This window comes from Hypanus sabinus, chromosome 3, assembly GCF_030144855.1.
Source record: "Hypanus sabinus isolate sHypSab1 chromosome 3, sHypSab1.hap1, whole genome shotgun sequence".
Classification (NCBI taxonomy): Eukaryota; Metazoa; Chordata; class Chondrichthyes; order Myliobatiformes; family Dasyatidae; genus Hypanus; species Hypanus sabinus.
This window is the reverse complement of record NC_082708.1, coordinates 181,127,081-181,151,395: the sequence shown is the minus strand read 5'-3', so window position 1 is coordinate 181,151,395 and position 24,315 is coordinate 181,127,081. Positions and strand designations below refer to the sequence as shown.

The 24,315-nt window shown below is 44.2% G+C and overlaps 1 protein-coding gene across 1 annotated transcript in view; it reads left to right on the top strand.

Annotated features, from left to right (window-relative positions):
* LOC132391939 (putative pre-mRNA-splicing factor ATP-dependent RNA helicase DHX32) overlaps nt 1-24,315 on the top strand; it is a 147,065-nt gene that overhangs the window by 98,151 nt on the left and 24,599 nt on the right. The window contains exons 7-8 of the mRNA XM_059965743.1: nt 3,154-3,309; nt 7,484-7,675. Of these exons, the coding sequence (XP_059821726.1) occupies nt 3,154-3,309; nt 7,484-7,675 (348 nt within the window). The remainder of the gene's footprint in view (nt 1-3,153; nt 3,310-7,483; nt 7,676-24,315) is intronic.

Sequence of the window (24,315 nt, the reverse complement as noted above, 5' to 3'; positions counted from 1 at the left end):
CATCCTGTTGAGGCTAATTCTTTTCTTTCCGAAAGAGGTTCCTTTGAAGTCGGGGAGTGCCAAAGTGGAAATGCCATTAGAATTTCAATACAAATCACATTAGCTTCCAAAGTGCCCACAATTAAAATGAGAATGCAAGAAGGTTTTGAGAAATATACAATAGAGATCTGTCCCCATTGGAGTCCTTGGCTTTAGATAGTAATAATGGTCAAAGTAGTCAAAAAATTGTTCTCCACATTTTGGGGGACAAAAAGAAGCAACAAATAAACTCAACTCTAAGAAGGGCCAGCACGATAGCATAGTAGTTAGCATAACATTATTACAGTGCCAGTGATCCAGGTTCAATTCCTGCTGCTGTCTGTAAGAAGTTTGTACATTCTTCTCATGGATTTCCTCCATATGCTCCGGTTTCCTCCCCCATTCCAAAGACGTACAAGTTAGTAGGTTAATTGGGCTGGAAAGACCTGTTACTGTGCTGTATTTCAAAATAAAAAATAAAATAAAGAAGTGTGAGGCAGTTTATTTGGGGAGTACAAACAAGCCACAGTGGGGTAGTGGTTAGCACAGCACTTTACGTTACAGGTGACCTGGGTTCAATTTCCGTCACTGCCAGTAAGGAGTTTGTATGTTCTCTCCGTTACCATGAGGGTTTCCTTTGGTTGCTTTGGTTTCCTCTCGCAGTCCAAAGATGTACCAGTTGGTAGGTTAATTGCTCATTGCAGATTGTCCCATAATTAGGCTAGGGTTAAACCAGGAGATTGTGGGCAGCGCGACTCAATAATAATAAATAAAAAGCCAAGGGGACGTGTAGTAAATGGTAGGAAATTGAGAAGTGTACAGGAATGGGGGTTTTTGAATACAGATACTGAAAGTAGTAGAACAGTTACATAAAGTCTTGAGATTTTATGGGGGGTGATGAAGCTGCTGATTTGGTTCTGGAGTCAGAGTTCCATGCAGGCAGGAGGAAAGAGGTCCAATAACCCCTGGATTCACAAATTGGTGAGACCAGTGTTCGATGCCTAGTGCTTGGATTCCCCCCATCAGCGAGTTTGGAGTTTCAGGCCTGGTTTGGTGATCAACGTGTCCTGGGATCATTGCCGAGGTTTGAGGCCAGAGGATGAATCAAGTCTAGGAGTTGAGGCCCGTTGGCCAGAACCACCAGAGAATCTGTTCAGTTGGGGAGGTCGAAGCCCGGTCCGAGTCTTGTCTGGGGGTTAAAGGGCAGTGTATGTCCGTGGGTGGGAGGGAGGAACAGGTCTTGTTTTGTTGATTGTTGTGTTTTGTGTTGTTCTGCTGAGCACAGTGGGCATGCTTTGTTGGCAACACTTGCATGCTGTCCCCAACACACCTTCGGATGTGTTGTTTGTCAACACTAATGACACGCTTCACTATATGTACATGTGACAAATGAACTTCCATCTTGACCCTGGCATAGAATAGCAAGTGAGGTCGTGCTTAAACTGTGCAAAACACTATTTGGGCCATGGACGGTTTGGTAACTGGAGACACGAGATTGCAAATGCTAATCTGAAGCAATACACACAAAAAAGGCTGGAGGAACTCAGCAAGTCGGGCAGCATCTATGGAAGGAAATGAACAGGCACTGTTGTGGGCCAAGACCCTTCATCACTCCTAGATGTTCCCTGACTTCCTGAGTTCCAACAGTATTTTGTATATATTGCTACAGTTTGGCCACTGCACTGCAGGGAGATAACATCATTGACAACAAGGAGGGGATCTGTCTCATCGTATCTTGTGTTGATTGGAAGGCATGAGTGGATACAACTGAGGCGAATAGTCCATATCTTTATTCCTTCTGCCAAAGTGCATGACCATATACGATAGGATCTTTTAAGAGACTTTTGGATAGGTACACAGAGCTTAGAAAAATAGAGGGCTTATGGGAAAGTCTAGTAATTTGTGGGCTGAAGGGCCTGTATTGTGCTGTAGGTTTTCTATGTTTTTCTATATTCTTCCCTACACTGAATTCTACCTGTCTAAGTCCTTCTGCAGACACCTTGCTTCTTCAACACCATCTGCCCTTCCACCTATCTTTATATCATCCTCAACCTTGGCTGCAAAGCTGTTAGCTCCCTCATCCAAATCATTGACATATAAATGAAAAGGAGTAGTCCCAAGACTGTGTCACTCCACTAGTCACCGGCAGCGAACCAGAAAAGGCCCTCTTTATTCCAACACCTTTCCTCCTGCCAATCAGCCAGTATTTTATACATGGCAGTGCCTTTCTTGTAATACCATGGCTCTTGTTAAACAGAAGGGGGCTTGGTTTTGATGTTGCTGTTCAGTTGCTTTATCAAAGTTCAAAGTAAATTTATTATCAATGTACATATATGTCACCATATGCAACCCTGAGATTCATTTTTTGCGGGCATTCATAATACATACAAGAAACATAATAGAATCAGTGAAACACCACATCTAACAGAACGGACAATGTGCAAAAGACGATAAACTAATATTCTGCCAAACATTGACTGTTCCCAGTGCATCCTTTGGTGTGTTGTTTATTAATGTAAATGACACATTTTAGTCTGTGTTTCGATTATGTATTTCAATCAAAGGAATCTTCCCAAGTAGGTGACCTGCTTTCTGTTCATCTGGTGCTGCAAATCTTTTTGAATTGCCGTAAAAGGATTTTAAAGATCACCTTTGTTTGTCACGTGTGTATTGAAACATACAGTGAAATGCCATATTTGCACCAACAACCAATACAGTGCAAGGATGTGCGGGGGGCAGCCCGCAAGTGTTGCTATGTTTTCACGCTAATATAGTATGCCCACAACTGACTAACCCTAACCCCAAATTAGTACTTTTGAGATGTGGGAGGAAACCAGAGCACTAAAGGGAAACTCTCACAGTCACATGGAGAACGTACAAATTCCTCACAGCCAGCAGTGGATTTAACTGCCATTCAGTATTCACTGGCACTATAAAGTGTTGCGTGCTACACAACCGTGGCCGCCCATTCATGTGTTTGTTGCTGGGTATTTTGCGCCAAAATGAGAAAGAACTTGGGCTTTAAAGATGACATTATTTAATTGGGACAATTTCTAGCATTCTGTTTTTATTTCAGAATTCCAGCATCCTCGGGGGTTTTTTAAACTTTTAATATTATGTACTTTCTTCTTCCAGGGAAGTGCTTCCGCTTGTACTCAGAAACATTGCATAATGAAATGGTGGAGGTTCCACCGCCTCGTGTTTCTGAAACAAATCTCAGTCATCTGGTACTTTTGCTGAAGAGGCTGGATATTGCGGACATGGGACAGTGTGACTTCCTGGACAGACCAGGTAAGGGAAGCATGGCAGCTTTGTGTGCAGGTTGCAATTGATAAACACCTACACTTGGTGTAGGGAGACTCTTACTGCAGCTTTAAAATAGATTCTGGAAACAAGAAAATAAATGCGATTAACTGTGGTTCACGAGAATGATCCCAGGAATGAAGGCATAACATAGGAGGGGTAATTGATGACTCTGGGCCTGTACTCACTGGACTTGAGAAGAATGATGGGGGATCTCATTGAAACCTCCTGAATATTGAAAGGTCTGTATAGAGTGGATGTAGAGAGGAAGTAACCTATAGTGACAAAGTCTAGGACCAGAGGGCACTGCCTTAGAGTTTAGGGACATACATTTAAAACAAAGATGAGGAAAGTTTTTTTTAGGGTGGTGTATCTGTGGAATTCTTTGCCAGAGACGGCTGTGCAGGCCAAGTCATTGGGTATATTTAAGGCAGAGGTTGATGGGTTCTTGATTAATAAGGGTGTCAAAGGTTACAGGGAGAAGGTAGGAGAATGGGGTTGAGAGGGATAATTAATCAGCGAATGGCGGAGCAGATTTGATGGACCAAATGGACTAATTCTGCTCTTTAATCTTGTGGTCCAACTGGTTATCTTCATGTTGGTTGGTCTCCTGCAGCATAAAGTTGTATCGTGTGCATTTTATGGTTGCCACATTACAGAAAAGGTGTGGAGGCTTTTGAAGGAAGTTCACCAGGATGTTGCCTAGCTTAGACAGTATGAGATATAAGGTGAGGTTGGACAAACTTGGGTTGTTTCCCATTGTGTCAGAGGCTGAGGAAAGACCTGATAGAAGACATAGATTGGGTAGATGGTCTGAGTTATTTTTTTTATCAGGGTAGAAGTGTCATCTATCAGAGGGTATAGCCATTTTGAGCAGAATGGCTGAACTGTGTATTCAATCAGGGAGAGGGCTAATCTGTATGGTTTTCTTCTGCAGGAACTGTTATATTCATTCATTCATTATGTGCTGTGTTGTATGATGTGGGTGGTCATGGTCTTTGACCATGACTGTTCTTGGCATATTTTCCTATAGAGTAGTTTGCCATTGCATTCTGGGCAGTGTCCTTACAAGACGGGTGACCCCAGCTATTATCAATACTCCTCAGAGATTGCCTATCGTCAGTGGTCGCATAACCAGGTCTTGTGACATGCACCAGCTGCTCGTATGACCACCACCTGCTTCCATGGCTTCACGTGACTCTGATTGGTGGCTAAGCAGGTGCTACACCTTGCCCAAAGGTGTGTTGTCATTGGACAGAGTCCACATTCCTGGATCCTCTCCAGTTTGCCAACTGGCACAACAGATGCACAGCAGGTGCCATCTCATTGACTCTTAGCTCAACCCTGGAACATTTGGACGGCAAAGATGCATACATCAAGATGCAATACAATGACTCAATACAATGATCCCCTCATAACTAATCAATACATTTCAAGGCCTTGTTACTTCTTTGTTACCTCAATACCTCCTTGGTCAATTGGATCTTCAATTTTCTTACTTGCAGACTACAGTCAGTTCAGATTGAGAACAACGTCTCCTCAACGATTTCCATCAGCAAGATGCACCACAAGGCTGGGTGCTTAGACCCCTGCTCCACATGCTTTACACTTATGACTGTGTGGCTAAGCACAGCTACAATGCCATATTTAAGTTTGCTGCTTCAGCGGCCGAATCAAAGGTGGTGACCTCTTAGAGGGATCAGAAGTGGAGGGAGTGAGCAGTTTCAAGTTCCTGGTTGTCAAGATCTCTGAGGACCTAATCTGGTCCCAACATATCAATGCAGCTGTAAAGAAGGCAAGACAGCAGCTATGCTCTATCAGGGGTTTGAAGAGATTTGGCATGTCAACAAATACACTCAAGAACTTCTATAGTTGTACCATGGAGAGCATTCTGACAGGCTGCATCACTACTGCACAGGACCGAAAGAAGCTGCAAAAGGTTATAAATCTAGTCAGCTCCATCTTAGGTACTAGCCTTCAAAGTACCCAGGACATCTTCAAGGAGTAGTGTCTCAGAAAGGTAGCATCCATTACCTCCAGCACGCAGGGCATGACCTTTTCTCACTGTTACCATCAGGTAGGAGATACAGAAGCCTGAAGGCACACACTCAGCGATTCATGAACAGCTTCTTCCCCTCTGCCATCGGATTCCTAAATGAACATTGATCGTGTGAACACTACCTCACTTTTTAAATATATATTGTTCTGGTTTTTTGCATGATTTTTGATCTATTCAATATACGTACATTGCAATTGGTTTATTTACATATTATTATTTTTCTCTTTTTCTTCAGTATTATGTATTGCTTTGAACTGCTGCTGCTAAGTTAACAAATTTCAAGACACATGCCGATGATAATAAACTTGATTCCAATTCTGACAAAATCTGGTTGAATGGTGACACACAAACAGCAACCTTTTATTCAATGTTAGCAAGCCAGGGAACTGATTATTGACTTTAGGAGGAGGAAACCAGAGATCTATATGAACATAGAACATAGAAATCTACAGCATATTACAGGCCCTTTGGCCCACAATGTTGCGCTGACCATGTAACCTACTCTAGAAACTGCCTAGGATTTCCCTACTACAGCCCTCTATTTTTTGAAGCTCCATGTACCTATCTAAGAGTCTATTAAAAGACCCTATTGTATCCACCTCCACCACCGTCACTGGCAGTGCATTCCATGCACCTATCACTCTCTGTGTGGAAAGGCTTATCTCTGACATCACCCTTGTATCTACTTCCAAGCACCTTAAAACTATGCCCCCCACCCCGTGTTAGCCATTTCAGCCCTGGGAAAAAGCCTCTGGCTATCCACATGATCAATACCTCTCATCATCTTATCCTCCGCCACTCCAAGGAGAAAAGGCTAAGTTCACTCAGCTGTTCTCATAAAGCATGCTGTCCAATCTAGACAACATCATTGCAAGTTTCCACTCCCACTCTCTCTATAATATCCACATCCTTCCTGTAGTGAGGTGGCCAGAACTGAACACAGTACTCTAAGTGGGATCTAACTTGTATAGCTTTAACATGACCTCACGGCTCTTGAACTCAATCCTACGGTTGATTAAGGCCATCACACCATGCGTCTTCTTAACAACACTGTCAACCAGCGCAGCGGTTTTGAGTGTCCTATGTACATGGACCCCAAGATTTAGCTGATCCTGCACATTACCAAGAGCCTTACCAGTAATATTATATTCTGTCTTCAAAATTGACCTATCTCACTCACTTCCCACAATAGTCTGGTCCTGGTGATTTATCTAACTTAATACCTTTCGAAAGCTCCAGCACATCCTCTTTCATAATGTCTGTATGTTCAAATGTTTTGGTCTGCTGTAAGTCATCCCCACAATTGCCAAGGTCAGTGAACCGGTCCTCTTTGGATTTAAGTTCCTCAATATTATCATTTCAGAGGCACATAAGTGCAATTACAAAGCACAGCAATGAGTCTAATTCCTTAGAAGTTTCTGAAGATTTGGCATGATGGCTAATACTTTGACAAACTCTTATGGATGTGTGGTGAAGAGTATATTGACTGGTGGCATCACAGCCTAGAATAGAAACACCAATGCTCTTGAATGGAAAACGCTTTTAAAAGTAGTGGATATGGCCCAGTATTTCATAGGTTAAACCCTTCTCTCCACTGAGCACATCTACATGGAGCGCCATAAGAGGAAGGCAGTGTTCATCCAGGTAATTCCATCGCCTATGCCATTAATGCTCTCTTCTTGCTGCTCCCATCAGGAAGAAAGTACAAGAGCCTCAGGACTCACACTACCAGGTCTCAGAAACAGTTATTACCCCACAACCATCAGACTCTTGAATCAGAGGGGATAACTTCACTCAACTTCACTTGCCCCATCACTGAACTGTTCCCACAACCTATGAATTTACTTTCAAGGACTCTTCATTTCATGTTCTCGATATTTATTGCTTATTTATTTACTTATTATTATTGTTCCTTCTTTTTGCATTTGCAATTTGCAGTCTTTTACAAATTGTGTGTCTGCCCTGTGGGGTGGTCTTTCATTGATTCTATTATGGTTCTTAGATTTATTGAGTATGCCTGCAAGAAAACTAATCTTGAAGTTGAAAATTGTGCATATACGTACTTTGATCATAATTTACTTTGAACTGTCTTTCTTTCCTCAGCTCCCGAGGCACTAATGCAGGCACTGGAAGACCTGGACTATTTAGCTGCTCTGGATGATGATGGGAACTTGTCAGAAGTTGGAATCATTATGTCGGAATTCCCCCTGGATCCCCAGCTTGCCAAAGCGCTTCTTGCATCTTGTGAATTTGACTGTGTGAACGAGATGCTAACAATAGCTGCAATGGTAATAGGTGAGAATCATTTATTTATAAAATAAAGAAAATATTAATTATTGTTCTGCCTTTCTCCAACTTTGCCTCATATTTTTCTGTCAGAGCAGACCTGGAGGTAAATTGAAAAAAATAACGCATGGGGTTTGCTGTTTTCATGGTTGGTAGGGTACTCATTTATATTGTAGCTCTTTTTAAAAAATAAGGTGGTAGAAAGGACCATCATCATCATCATGTGCCGTGTCGTATGATGTAGGCAATCATGGGTTTTCATTTCAGAGTTTTAGAGACGCAGCACGGAACAGGCTCTTCTGGGAGAATGAGTCAGGCTGCCCAGCAATCTGCTGTTTACCATGACCAATTAACCTACTAACTAGCACTTCTGGACAGTGGGAGGAATGTGACGCACCCAGAGGAAACCCATGCAGTCATGGGGAGAACATACAAACTCCTTGTGCACAGTGGCCTGGGACTGAACCCAGGTTGCTGGCTCTGTAATTGCGCTGCACTAACCGCTACAGTACCATGCTTCGCAATGTTTTTACTCATCATATTATTTGGAGAGAGGGAAGGGAGAAGTGAAAGAATGGAATTGTGAAAGCTTATAAATGATGTAATAATGATTATCCCCACCAAAACCATTCTTTCAGTGCATCAACTGCGTATGAAACTCATTCTACCAGTTCATTAATTTGTGTTAAACCAATGTGCTTCAAAAGTTATAGGCACATTTGGACTTTGTATTTCTATATTTCTGTCTCTGTCTACGAGTTGTGCTACTGAGGAACTTGAGGGGAACTTTACACAAGGGTGCTATCTGTATGAAATGAGCTGACAAATAGAATCTTTTGAAAGACAGTTGGAGAGGTCTGTGGATTGGAAGGGCTTGGAGGGTTATGGGCCAGAACATCAAATTGGACTAGCTTAGATGAGGCATCTTTTTTGTCTTGGACCAGTTGGGTCCATAATGTATAAAGATTAGCTTCATTTGTCACATACATATTAAACATAGAGTAAAATGTGCCATTTGTATCAATTCAAATCATTGAGGATTGTTCTGGGCACCACACAAGTATCGACAAGTTTCTGACGCTCATGACTTACTATCCCTAACTGTGCATCTTTGGAATGTGTAAAGAGAACAGAGAACCCAGATAGAAAGGTCTCATAAGAAGCTCAGTGTTTGCAGTGAGTGAGAAAGTGACAACATGCCGTTTGAAAACCTCAAGTCTCATCTGTTGTGAGTCACTGTTTGAGCAACAAAAAGAAAGGAGGTGTAAGTGGAGCGGCCATTTTGTGAATGGGATACTTTGGGAGACCTCCAGTCTCCCTGATAACTGCATTTGCTGTTCTTGAGAGACCGTGTTAAGGAACGGGAGCAGCAGCTCGATGACCTTTGGCTCATATGGAAGAATGAGGAGATAGGAACTATAGTGAGGTAGTCACCCCTATGGTACCTGGGTGACTCTGGAGAAAGTACCAGTGCAGAGTATCCCTTTGCTGTTCCCATCAACGCTACGTAAGTAAACAACTTTGGATACTGTTCCAAGGATGACATTTCAGGGAGGTGCTGCAGTGAACAGGTCTCTGGCGCTGAGTCTGGCTCTGTAGCTCAGAAGGAAAGGGGTGAGAAGAAGTGAGCTGTAGTAACAGGGGATCATTGGTTAGAAGAACAGAAGGGAGATTCTGTTGATGAGAATGAGATTCCTAGATGGTTTGTTGCCTCCCGGGTGCCAGGGTCTGGGATGTCTCTGATCGAGTCCACAGCATTCTTAAGTGGGATGGTGAGTAGCCTGAGGTCAAGGTTAATGATGTCGAGGTCCTGTGAAGTTGGTTCAGGGAGTTAGGTACTAAGTTAAAGGACAGGACCCCCAGGATTGTGATCTTAGGGGTGCTACCTGTACCATGTGCTAGTGAGGCTAGAAATAGAAAGATCATGCAGTTTAACATATCACCAAGGAGTTGGAGCCAGCAGGAGGGCTTCAGATATTTTGATCATTGTGCTTGTGCTCTCTTCCAGCAAAGGTGGAACTGTACTGAAGGAATGGTTTGCACTTTACTTTTACTTTACTTCATTGTCACCAAACAATTGATACTAGAGTGTACAATCATCACAGCGATATTTGATTCTGCACTGCGCACTCCCTGAAGTACAAATCAAAGTAAATATAATAAAAAAATTAAATTATAAATCATAATTAGAAAATAGAAAAGGGAAAGTAAGGTAGTGCAAGTCATGTCCGGATATTTGGAAGGTACGGCCCAGATCCAGGTCAGGATCCGTTCAGCAGTCTTATCACAGTTGGAACAGTGGAGGGGAGGGGGGGTAGTATCCCAGTGGAAAATTTTGCTGGTGCTCTGGGGGTGAGCCAAGGATCAGCATGTAAAATTATGACATTTTAGCCATGAGTGAGACAGGAGGGGTAGGACTGGTGGCTTAAAGTTCCATTATTTTGAACATGACAGAGCAGGAGGGATTAAAGAGGGAAAGGCAGTATTACTAGTCAAGGAAAATGGTGTGGCAGTACATATTGGACATATTGGAGAGCTCATCAGGTTAGGCTTTAAGATAGAACTAAGGAATATTAAAGGGGTGACCACATTAATGGGGCTAAATTATAAACCACCCAACAGTCCGCAGGATTTAGAGGAACAAATTTGTAGAGAGATCGTAGAGTGTTGCAAGAAACACAAAGTTATGACAGTAGATGATTTTAACTTTGCACATAATGACTGAGATTTAGAAAAGGACAGGATGGGAAAGGGTTTGTAGATGTATTCAGAAAGTTTCCTTAATTAATATAATTAAGGCCCAGGTGAGAGGACCCTCCTGTGCGACGTGGCTGCCAGCCAACCTCGCCACATTGTCCCAGCAGCCTGGAGGTGGCAAGTTTTCGACTCTATACACAGTTTGGCGCACCCATCTATCTGGACAACCGTCCGGCTGGTCTCCAGCAAGTTCGCATGGCACGGACTTTGCAAGCAGGTCAGTGAATGGGCCAGAACGTGTGTGCAGAGCCAAACAGCCAAAGTGCAGTGGCACGCTAAAGCCCCGCCGCAGCAGTTCGAACCCACCCACCAGAGGTTCGACCACATTCATGTGGATATCGTTGGCCCCCTACCAGTGTCCCGAGGAGCGCGGTACCTCCTAACTATGGTAGACAGATTCACAAGGTGGTCAGAGGCGGTCCCGCTCACCGACACATCTGCCGATTCCTGCGCCTGAGCACTAATCACAACCTGGGTAGCAAGCTTCGGGGTACCGGCCCACATTACTTCCGACAGAGGTGCCCAGTTCATCTCTAGCCTGTGGTCGGCTGTGGCCAGCCTGTTGGGAACGCAGCTATACCACACAACTGCCTACCACCCACAGTTGAACGACCTGGTGGAACGCTTCCACAGTCATTTGAAGTCCGCTCACATGGCCCGCCTGAGAGGACCTAACTGGGTGGACGAGCTTCCCTGGGTCCTGCTTGGAATTCATACAGCGCCCAAAGAGGATCTGTTGGCCGAGTTAGTGTACAGCGCGCCCCTGGCCGTCCCGGGAGAGTTCATACCAGCCCCAGGGGGGCAAGAGGAAGAACCCACAGCAGTCCTGGACAGGCTACGCGAAAGGCTCAGCAACCTGGCCCCCATACCAACTTCACAGCACGGACAGACCCTGACCCAAAGACCTGCAGAACTGTAAGTTTGTGTTTGTATGAAAGGGTGGACACCGGGCACTGCTACAGTGGCCGTACGAGGGGCCATTCAAGGTGATCAACAACAACAGGTCCATGTACGTTCTGGACATTGGGGGGAGAGAGGTTTTCACGGTGGACCGACTCAAACCAGCCCATGTGGACTTGGCACAGCCGGTTGAGGCTCAGGGACCGCGGCACAGAGGCTGATCCAGACTGTGGACATTGGGGGGTGTATCACTGGTTCTGGGTGGGGGGGGGAGGGCGGGGTTATGTGGTGACCCACTTTCTGCACAGGCGATCCGGCTCACAAATAGCCAGTGCGCGGGGGGAGACTTTGGTAATGCATCTCTGACGTTATTTCCGCCCGGAGAGGGCGGACGCTAGGGATTAAATGCCAGTGCAGCGAAGTTTGAATAAACTAGTCTCCAAACAACTTACCGACTGCGTGTCGTTATTTCAGCGCTGTGTGCAGCACATTGCTACAAGACCTTTAAAAGTGAAAATTTGAGAGTATAGAGTTTGTATGTTCCTGTCAGAATAAAAGGCAAGGATAACAGGCTTAAGGAAATTTGATTTTCAAGAGTATTAAGGCCTTGATTAAGAAGGAAGTGTATAACAGGCAGGAACAAATGAGGTACTTGAGTATAAGAAATTCAGTGACTTATCTAACTTAATGTTTTTCAAAAGCTCCAGCACATCCTTTTTCTTAAAGTCCATGTGTTCAAGCATTTCAGTTCACTGTAAGTCATCGTCACAATTGACAAGGTCCTTTTCCCTGATGGAAACTGAAGCAAAGTACTCATTAAGTATCTCCACTACCTCCTCTGACTCCATGCAGGTTTCCAGTATCAAACCTGATAGGTTCTATTCTCACAGGGTACATCCTCTTGTTCTTCACATACTTGTAAAATGCTTTGGGGCTTTCTTAAGCTCCTTCCTGGCAACCTTAAAATTTTCTAGAATTCTATCAGTACCTAGTTTCTTGAACCTTTTGTCGACTTTTCTTCTTAACTAGACTTTCTATATACTTTGTACACCATGGTTTTTACACTACCCTCCTTTCCCTGCCTCAATGGAACATACCTATGTAGAATGCCATGCAAAAGTTCCCTGAACATTTGCCACATTTCAAGTTCCAAGTTCTTGCTTAATAGTATCATATTTCCCCCTACCCCAATTAAATGTTTTACCAAATTGTCTGTACCTGTCCCTCCCCAGTGCAGTAGTGAAGGGGGTAGAGTTGCGATCACTACCTCCAAAATGCTCTCTCACAGAGAAATTTGACACCTGACCAGGTTCATTTCCCAATACAAGACCAAATACAGCTTCTCCTCTAGTTGGCTTATCTACATATTGTGTCAGGAAACCTTCCTGAACACACCTAACAACCTCCACCCCATCTAAACCCTTTGCACTAAGGAGATGCCAATCAATATTAGGAAAGTTAAAATCTCCCTTCACAACAACCTTATTATTATTGCACCATTCCAGAATCTGCCTTCCTTATCTGCTCATTGATGTCCCTATTCCGATTGGGGGTGGGGGGTCTATAAAAACAACAATGCCCAGTAGAGTTATTGCCCCTTTCCTGTTTCTAACTTCCATCCACATTGACTCAGTAGATATCTCTCCATGGCTTCCTCATTTGCTGCTGCCATGACACTATCCCTGATTAGCAATGCCTCACCTCCACCTCTTTTGCTTCCCTCCCTGTCCTTTTTGAAACATCTAAAGCCTGGCACACTCAGCAGCCATTCTTGCCCCTGAAACATCCGAGTCTCTGTAATGGCCACAGCATCACAGTTCCATGTATTTATCCACGCTCTCCATTCATCTGCCTTGTTTATGATACTCCTTGCATTAAAATAGGCACATCTCAAACCATCAGGCTGAGTGTATCATCTGCTCTATCATCTGCTATCCTTCTTCACAAGCTCCCTACAAGTTGTCTCTACTTGTGCATCAAATGCCCCATCCTCTGCCTCTTCACTTTGGTTCCCACCCTCCTGCAAACCTAGTTTAAACCCTCCCCAATAGCCTTAGCAAACCTCTCCACTAGGATATTGATCCCCCTCGGATTCAAGTGCAACCTGTCCTTTTTGTACAGGTCACACCTGCCCCAGAAGATGTTCCAATGATCCAGAGATCTGAATCCTGCCCCCTGCTCCCAATTCTGTAGCTGCACGTTTATCCACCACCTCATTCTGTTCCTATCCTCACTGCTGCATGCCTCTGGCAGCAATCCCAAGATTACTACCCTTGAGGTCCTGCTTTTCAGCTTCTTTCCTAACTCCCTGTACTCTGCTTTCAGGGCCTGCTCCTGCGTGTTACCTATGTCATAGGTACCAATATGTACCATAACCTCTGGCTGCTCATCCTCCCATTTCAGGAGATTGTGGATGCATTCAGAAACATCACAAACCCCAGTATTTGGGAGGCAAATTACCATCCGTGCTTCTTCATCACGCCCACAAAATTGCGCCTTTGTCCCCCAATGGTGGAATCCACTGTTACTGCCGCCGTGCTCTTCAGTTCTTGACCCTATTGAGCCAGATTCAGTGCCAGAGACACTGTCACTGTTGCTCCCCCCAGGTAGGTCGTTTCCACCCCAGCAGTACTCAAAATGGAGAACTTATTGTTAAGTGGATAGCCACTATGTGACACTCTCCCTTCCCTCTCCTGGGAGTCACCCACTTAACTGTCTCTGGTGGCCCAAGTGTAACTACCTGCCTATAACTCCTATCAATCACCTCCTCACTTTCCCTAACTTGGTCTCTAAGGAATTGCAGCTGAATGCACCTGGTGCAGATGTAGCCATCAGGGAGGCTGGGAGTCTCCTGGAAATCCCATATCTGACACCCAGAGCAGAAAACTGACCTTGCAGTCATACCCACTACACGCAAGTTAGAGGAAAACAGAGATCTGAAAGTAACTAGAGTAACTAAAGTAACAAAGGACTTGTTTCTTTGCTGCAATGGTCTATAGATTCATAGAAACTTAGAAAACCTACAGCACAATACAGGCCCTTCAGCCCACAAAGTTGTGCCGCACATGTCCCTACCTTAGAAACTACATAGGTTTTACTCGTAGCCCTCTATTTTTCTAAGCTCCACGTAGCCATCCAGAAGTCTCTTAAAAGACCCTATCGTTTACGCCCTCCACCACTGCTGCTGGCAGTCCATTCCACGCATTCACCACTCTCTGCGTTTATTTTTTAAAAATCCCTGATATCTCCTCTGTACCTACTTCTAAGCACCTTAAAACTATGCCCTCTCATACTAGCCATTTCAGACCTGGGGAAAAGCCTCTGACTATGCACACAATCGATGCCGCCTCTCATTGTCTTGTACAACTCTATCAAGTCACCTCTCATCCTCCGTTGCTCCAAGGAGAAAAGGCCAAGTTCCCTCAACCTATTCTCATAAGGCATGCTCCCGAATCCAGGCAACATCCTTGTAAATCTCCTGTGCACCCTTTCTATGGTTTCCATGTCCTTCCTATAGTGAGGCGACTAGAACTGAGCATAGTATGCCAAGTGGGGTCTGACCAGGGTCCTATATAGTTGCAACATTACCTCTGAGCTCTTAAACTCAATCCCATGATCCGATGATGAAGGCCAATGCACTGTTTGCTGCCTTAACCACAGAGTCAACCTACGCAGCAGCTTTGAGTGTCCTACAGACTCGGACCTCAAGATCACTCTGATCCTCCACACCGCCAAGAGTCTTACCATTAATATTATATTCTGCCATCATATTTGATCTACCAAAATGAACCACCTCACACTTATCTGGGTTGAACTCCATCTGCCACTTCTCAGCCCGGTTTTGCATCCTATTAATGTCCTGTTGTAACCTCTGGCAGTCCTCCACACTATCCACAACACACCGAACCTTTGTGTCATCAGCAAATTTACTAATCCATCCCTCCACTTCCTCATCCAGGTCATTTATAAAAATCACAAAGAGTAGGGGTCCCAGAACAGATCCCTGAGGCACACCACTGGTCACCGGCCTCCATGCAGAATATGACCTGTCTCCAACCACTCTTTGCCTTCTGTGGGCAAACCAGTTCTGGATCCATAAAGCAATGCCCCCTTGGATCCTATGCCTCCTTATTTCCTCAATAAGCTTTGCAATAGAGTACCTTATCAAATGTCTTGCTAAAATCCATATACCCTACATCTACGGCTCTACCTTTATCAACGTGTTTAGTCACATCCTCAAAAAATTCAATCTGGCTCGACAAAGCCATGCTGAATATTCCTAATCATATTATACCTCTCTAAATGTTCATAAATCCTGCCTCTCAGGACCTTCTCCATCAACTTACCAACCACTGAAGTAAGACTCACTGGCCTATAATTTCCTGGGCTATCTCTACTCCCTTTCTTGAATAAGGGAACAGCATCCGCAACCCTCCAATCCTCAGGAGCCTCTTCCATCCTCATTGATGATGCAAAGATCATCGCCAGAGGCTCGGCAATCTCCTCCCTTGCTTCCCACAGTAGCCTGGAGGTACATCCTGTCTGGTCCCAGTGACTTATCCAACTTGATGCTTTCTAAAAGCTCCAGCACATCCTCTTCCTTAATATCTACATTCTCAAGCTTTTCAGTCCACTGCAAGTCATTCCTAGAATCGTCAAGTTCCTTTTTCATAGTGAATACTGAAGCAAAGTAATCATTAAGTACCTCCACTATTTCCTCCAGTTCCATACATACTTTTCCATTGTTACACTTGATTGGTCCTATTCTCTCACATCTTATCCGCTTGCTCTTCACATACTTGTAGAAGGCCTTGGGGTTTTCCTTAATCCTGTCTGCCAAGGCCTTCTCATGGCCACTTATGGCTCTCCTAATTTCAATCTTAAACTCTTTCCTGCTGGCCTTATAATCCTCTAGATTCCTATCATTACCTAGTTTTTTGAACTTTTTGTAGGCTCTTTTCTTCTTGACTAGATTTACACAGCCTTTGTGCACCACGGATCTTATACCCTACCATCCTTTCCATGCCTCATTGGAACGTACCTACTCAGAACCCCACGCAAATATCCCCTGAACATTTGCCACATTTCTTCGGTACATTTCCCTGAGAACATCGCTTTACACTCTCACTGAGAGACCTGACACCTGACCAGGTTCATTTCCCAATACCAGATCAAGTACAGCCTCTCCTCTTGTAGGCTTATCTATATATTGTGTAAAGAAACCTTCTTGAACACACCTAAGAAACTCCCCCCCCCCCCCCCCACCTAAACCCCTCACTCTAGGGAGATGCCAATCAATATTTGGGAAATTAAGATCACCCACCATAACAACCGTGTTATTATTAGTCCATTCCAGAATCTGTCTCCCTACCTGCTCCTTGATGTCCCTGTTACTATTGGGTGGTCTATAAAGGCCACCAGGTCGAGTTATTGACCCCTTGCTATTCCTAACTTCCACCCACGGAGACTCCATAAACAGCCCATCCATGACTTCCTCCTTTTCTGCAGCTGTGACACTATCTCTGATCAACAGTGCCACGCCTCCACCTCTTTTGCCTCCCTCCCTATCCTTTCTGAAACATCTAAAGCCTGGCACTTGAAGTGGCCATTTCTGCCCCTGACCATCCAAGTCTCTGTAATGGCCACAATATCATAGCTGTAAGTGTTGATCCATGCTCTAGGCTCATCTGCTTTATTCATGATACTCCTCGCATTAAAATAGATGCATCTCAAACCATCGGACTGAGCGCGTCCCTCCTCTAACAATTGCCTATCCTCCCTTTCACACTGTCTCCAAACTTTTTCTATTTGTGAGCCAACCTCCCTTTCCTCTGTCACTTCAGTTTGGTTCCCACCCCCTGGCAATTCTAGTTTAAACTCTCCCCAACAGCCTTAGCAATCCTTCCCACCAGGATATCATAGAAACATAGACAATAGGTGCAGGAATAGGCCATTCAGCCCTTTGAGCCTGCACCGCCATTCAGTATGATCATGGTTGATCATCCTACTCAGATCCTTGTACCTGCCTTCTCTCCATACCCACTGATCCCTTTAGCCACAAGGGCCATATATAAATATAGCCAATGAACTGGCCTCAACTGTTTCCTGTGGCAGAGAATTCCACAGATTCACCACTCTCTGTGTGAAGAAGTTTCTCCACATCTCAGTCCTAAAAGGCTTCCCCTTTATCCTTAAACTGTGACCCCTCATTATGGACTTCCCCAACATTGGGAACAATCTTCCTGCATCTAGCCTGTCCAATCCCTTTAGAATTTTATATGCTTAACTGCTCTATCGGTCCCCCTCGGATTCAAGTGCAATCTGTCCTTTTTGTACAAGTCATACCTGCCCCAGAAGAGGTCCCAATGATCCAAAAATTTGAATCCCTGCCCCCTGCTCCAGTCCCTCAGCCATGCAGTTCCTTCCAGGTGGCCGCAGGAATTGAAACCTGATGAGGAGTTGAAATTGGTGATTTCTAGAGCTCTAAAGCAATGTGCTACTGTGCCACTGTAGAACTCTTTGACACTGAAATTCTTATTCTAAGAATTGAAGTATTTTGTCCCTCTGATATGCTTTTTGACTTTGATATCTGGTTAAACAAAGTGACAGAATGGACAGAAAGGCCTTGGCGACTGGTTTCGAGAATGAAGGTGGGTAGCATGTGGTGATGAACAAGAAGAGTTGTACAGGTTCAGGAAAAGATTTACTTTAGGAAAAGATTTCAGGAAAAGATTTTACCTCTCAACCATCAGGCTTCCGAACCAGCGTGAAATCTTCACTCACCACAACACTGAACTGATCATTGTACAGAACCGTTGAACTCACTTTCAAGGACTGTACAACTAATGTTCTCAATTTTATTTATTTATTGTCATTACTCATATCTTTTTGTATTTGCACAATTTGTCAGTGTTTTTGTAGTTTTTCATTGACTATTGTAGAGCTGTTTGGGAGGGTTTAAACTAGATTGGCGGGGGGTGGGAATCAGAATGTGAGGGCAGAGATTAGGGTAGAAGGACAAGGGCATGATGCTATGTGTTCTGAATTGGTGAGGAAGGACAGGCAGGGGACAAAACTTAAATGTAGCCAGTTAGAGCAGTTGAAATCTGTCTATTTCACTGCTAGGATTATTATGAATAAAGGAGATGAACTTAGAGCATGGATCAGTAAGTGGTATTATGATGTTGTGGCTGTTACTGAAACTTGGCTGTAGGAAGGGCAGAATTGTCTGATGCAGGTATCAAGGTTTAAGTGTTTTAAAAGGTATAGAATGGGAGGTAGAAAAGGTGGGGGAGTAGCATTACTAGTCAGGGATAGTATAACAGCTATAGAAAGGGAGGACGCTGCAGAGGGAGTGTCCACTGAGTTGGTCTGCGTACAAGTCAGAACTAGGGAAGGGATCAATCACTGTGAGAGGAGTAGTCTATAGGCCCCCAAATAGCCCTCGGGACACCGAAGAGAAGATAAGCAGGCAGATTTTAGAATGGTGCAGGAAATACAGGGTTGTAGTTATGGGTGATTTCAACTTCCCTCATATTGACTGGCACCTCCTGACTGCAGGGGGAATAGATGGGATTGAATTTGTAAGGTGTGTTCAAGAAGGATTCCTGACACAGTATGTAGACTGGCCGAAGAGAGGAGAGGCCATACTGGATCTAGTTCTGGGTAATGAACCTGGTCAGGTGGCAGACCTCTTGGTGGGGGAGCATCTTGGTGAGAGTGACCACAACTCAGCTTCAGCATAACTATGAAAAGGATTAAAAATTGACAAAATGGGAAAGTGCTTAAGTGGGGAAGGGCTAACTATGAAGGGATGAGGCAGGAACTAGCGGGAGTAAATTGGAAACAGATGTTCAAGAGTGAAAGCACAGAAGTAATGTGGAGGAAGTTTAGGGACCACCTGTGCTGGGTTCAGGATAGGTTTGTCCCACTGAGACAAGGAAAAAATGATAGGTAAAGGGAACCGTGGCTGATGAAACATGTGAGGCAACTCGTCAAGAGGAAGAAGGAAGCATATGTTAGATATAAGAAGCAGGAGAGGCTCATGAGAAATATTGGGTAGCTAGGAAGGAGCTTAAGAAAGGACTTATGAGAGCTTGAAGGGGGCATGAGAAGGCCTTGGCATGTAGAGTTCAGAAGAACCTGAAGGTGTTCTATGCGTATGTGAAGAACAGAAGGATGACAAGAATGAAGGTGGGGCCGCTAAAGGATGAAGAAGGCAACATGTGCCTGGAGGTGGAGGAGGTTGGGGAGGTCCTAAGTGAATATCTTGCTTCAGTATTCACAAGTGAAAAGGACTTGATCAGGGTGAGGTCGAAATAGAACAGGCCTGTGTGCTGGACGATGTGGAGATGAATGAAGAAGAAGTGTTAGATCTTATAAAAAACATCAAGATTGATAAGTCCCCAGGACTGGATGTGATATGCCCCAGGTTGCTGTGGGCATTGAGAGAAGAGATGGCTGGAGCAGTAGCTATGATCTTTGAATCCTCTTTGGCTGCATTGGAGTTGCTGGAGGATTGGAGGATGGCAAATTTAGCTCCCTTGTCTAAAAAAGGTAATAGGGAGAATCCTGGGAACTATAGACCAGTGAGTCTTACGTCGGTGGTCTGCAAACTATTGGAAAAGATGCTTAAGGATAGGATCTACAAGCATTTGGAGAAGTACAGTCTACTCAAGGATAGTCAACATGGCTTTGTGAAGGGAAGGTCATGCCTCACGAGCCTAATTGAGTTTTTTGAAGAGGTAATAAAAGAAATTGATGAGGTTAGGGCGGTAGATGTGGTCTACATGGATTTTAGCAAGGCATTTGACAAGATCCCCCACAAGAGTCATGAGGCATGGGATCAGTGGCTGTTTGGATGAAAGTGGGGCCTTCATTCGTGGCTGTTTGGATAAAAAATTGGCTTACAGGACGAAAGCAGAGGGTAGTAGTGGAAGGAAAGTATTCTACCTGGAGGTCGGTGACTAGTGGAGTGCCGCAAGGATCTGTCCTGGGACCCTTGTTTGTGATTTTTATAAATGACCTGGATGTAGAGGCAAAAGGATGGGTGAGTAAGTTTGCGGATGACACAAAGATTGGAGGAGTTGTGGATGGAGCTGTAGGTTGTGGAAGATTATTTAGACAGGATGCAGAGTTGGGCAGAAAAATGGCAGATGGAGTTCAATCCAGATAAGTGTGAGGTGATGCATTTTGGAAGGATAAACCAGAAGACTGAGTACAGGATTAATGGTCAGTTACTTAAGAGTGTGGATGAACAAAGGGACCTTGGGGTTCAAATCCATACATCCCTCAAGGTCGCTGCACAGGTTGATAGTGTAGTTCAGAAGGCCTATGGGATGCTAGGCTTCATTAATAGGGGGATTGAGTTCAAGAGTAGAAAGGTCATGTTGCAACTCTACAAATCTCTGGTGAGACCACACTTAGAGTATTGTGTTCAATTCTGGTCACCTCATCGGAAGGATGTGGAAGCTATGGAGAGGGTGCAGAGGAGATTTACCAGGATGTTGCCTGGATTGGAAAACAAGTCTTGTGAGGCAAGGTTAGCAGAGCTGGGATTTTTCTCTTTGGAGCGTAGAGGATGAGAGGGGACTTGATAGAGGTCTACCAGATTTTGAGAGGCATAGATAGGGTGGATAGCCAGTACCTGTTTCCCAGAGCATAAATAGCAAACACCAGAGGGCATATGTACAAAGTTAAGTGAAGGAAGTTTAGGGGAGACATCAGGGTTAAGTTTTTTACACAGAGGGTTGTGGGTGCCTGGAATGACTTGCCAGGGATGGTGGCGGAGGCTAAAACATTAGGGGTATTTAAGAGCCTCTTGGACAGGCACATGGATGAAAGAAAAATGGAGGGTTATGGGGTAGTGTGGGTTTAGTTCTTTTTTCTGAAGGAATATATGGGTCAGCACAACATCGAGGGCTGAAGGAACTACTGTGCTGTAGTATTCTAGTGTCTTCTAGTGTCTAGTATTTCTTTGTTCTACTGTGAATGTCTGCAAGAAAATTGATTTCAGAGTAGTACTTGGTGACATATTTAGTTTGATAATAAAATTAATGAAGAATTTTGAACTTTGAATAAACATTGTAAATTTGGACAGGGGCCAAGAACAACTTAAGGACTAACTTCCCATGCGGAACCTTGCCTTGCTATTTTAAGTTCAGTGCAGTGTTCGGTAGGGAACCAAAACGTAGTCTAAATTGGGAAGAAAATTCAAAAGGTTAACTGCGTTCATGTTTGTGAATGTGCTCACCAATTGAAGAAACAGCATGGCCTGAGTTTCATGTTTGATCACCAATGTGGCCTGGAGGGGAGATTAAAAAAAATACTGAATGCCTTTTTAAGTCTTTCCTCCTCAGCATTTCTCCTTTCTACAGGATGCAAAGTCAATGTGAGAAACCTCTGCTGAGAGTGGCAGAGTTTGTACAATATTAGAATAAAACCAGCTCAAAGATTCCACATGCGTTGTGACCAAGAAGTTCTTCCCCAACCTCAGTATTAAGCCTTATGTATAAATAATGCGAGCCCCTTGTTATTTATTTTTATTAACAAATGGGCTTTTCCCTGGGTTCTACGTTATTCAGTCATTGTCAAGTCGATGGGAGTGCAAGGAGTGGTCTGTAATGTTCCATTGCTGAGGTAGGGTTAGGAATCCATCCACTGACTGAAGCACGGGCCCATTCACAATATGGAAGATAGGTAACAAGAGGTAAAAGTGCTCTAGCATCACTTACAAAGCAAGTAGAAAAGCACTTGAATTACCAATGCAATGGAATAAATGTCAGAAGATAAATGAAACGCTCTGGTTCGGTCGGCTGTGTAGGTCTAAGGAAGACTACCTCCGGCCCTGCCAAACATGGGAGATTGAATCGCAAGCCCCCCCCCAGCTTTTGTGCCCCTCAGTGTTTGTGTGGATGCTGCGTAATTCGTTACCCTGTTACAAAGAAGGACTACAAAATAACAGTTCACCGCATACACTTAAATGATTTAGCTTTATAATTTATAACCCTTTGTCTAAAGGTTTAGTAAAGAAAAAGCAAAAAAAAAGGGGCCCATTTTAATGAACAGTCTAATGTGCTCAAGTTGGTGCTCACGGTTTCCCCTTCACCGATCCTCCTTCGATCTCCCCGAGCTTCGTCAAATCATGGCCCCACTCCGGATGAGTCCTGTGACCTCTTCTGTCCAGAACCTTCTCCATTTATCTCCCACTGTACCAAAAGACCCAGATCACACCAGTGTCAGGCCCACAACACAAAGACACACTCTCTTCATTGGATGGTTCACATTCCAAAGCAGCCGTTATCTCTAATCATAACCCAAACACTGCTTCTACAGAAAGACCATTACGTTAGCAGTGAAACCTTTCCCAGGGTGTTACATATCCTTGTACAAATATTCAATGAGGTCACCTGGTTTGAGGCACAAAATGTCTTCTACCCAGGATGCTTAAAGCCTCATCATAAGGATTGCAAGAACAGGATATCATAAATGTTTCTGGACATGATTCATTTAAGATACTGGGTATATTGATGAAGTGATTAAAAAGCCATATGGGATCCTGAACTATAAAAGTACAGGCATAATTTAAGAATAAAAGATTTGCTTTTTCTACTTATAAAATGCCAGGCTGCAGAATTTGTCAGGTACCTTTTCAGTAAGATACAGAGTGGAGTAAGCCTTCGATCTGCACCGCTCAGAATCCCTTGAATTAACCCTTGCCTGATAATTTCAAAGACCACGAGTGAGAATATACAGACTCCTTAAAGGCAGCAGAAGGAATTGAACCCAAGTCACTGAAAAGAGTAGATAATTCCAATCAAAACCACCGTGCTGTCATCCACCTGTTACATAGTTTCCACCTCTTCCCCATATACTTTGTTAACTGACTCCTCCTCAAACATAGAACCCTGCAGCACAGTACAGACCTAATGGTCCATGATGTGCCAACCTTTTAATATGCTCTAAGATCAATCTAACCCTTCCCTCCTTGATTTTTGTTTCATCCATGTGCCTATCTAAGAGTCTGTGAATTATCCCTTGTGTATAAGCCACTCACCCTCTCTCTGTCCCCTCTCATCCCTCTCTCTTCCCCCACTCTTTCCTCCCCTCCCCCACTCTCTTCCCTCCCCCACTCTCTTCCCTCCCCTTCCCTCCCCTTCCTCTTCCCTTTCCCCCTCCCCCACTCTCTCTTCCCTTCGTCCTCCCCCGGGCTCTCTCTTCCTCTTTGTGCCCCCCCAACCTTGCCCTCCCCAGACTCCCCCTCGCCCTCCCCCAGACTCCCTCTCTCCCTCTCCCCTCACCCCCCTCTCAACATCCAAGCACCTTCAAAGAATGAGACATGTCCTAGAAAACCAGCTGAGTGGGAAGAACAACATCAGAGGCATCAACACATTCGCCCTACCAGTCATCAGATACCTAGCTACAATAGTGTGCTAGCAAATACATGGAGGGTTCCATCCAAAGTTCAGTTCACTGTGCACGGAATCTGATGAAACCATCCAGTAGGGTTCAATGTGCAGTCAGGGACAACATACTGTTACGTACCCCGTAACTGGGTCACTTACCAGCAAAGATAGAGAGGTCCGTTGAAGTCTGATGGTACTATTTTTAACAGTATTCATTGATAAAAATACACAAAAATAATATCAATGCAAACATACAGATAATATACGTCATCAATACTAAATCTAAAAGCGCGGGTATAATAATAATCAATAAGAAATAGCTCTATCATTGTCTAGGGGGATAACGTATTGTCCGATGGAAATATAAAAGTCACTCAAGTTCATTCAAGCTGCAGCTTTTTGGTTGGTGAGAAAGACGGAGGTTTAACTTGCCCATTCCTTTTATGATGTCAATCCTTCGAGAGTTGTTGGAGGCTGATTTCCCCTTTGTGGTTAGCTAAAGCCGTGCTTCCATGGTAAAGGCCCACCAATTCCGAGGCAAATGGAAAAGGACGCATGTGGGCTTTTCCACCGGCTTTCACTATTACG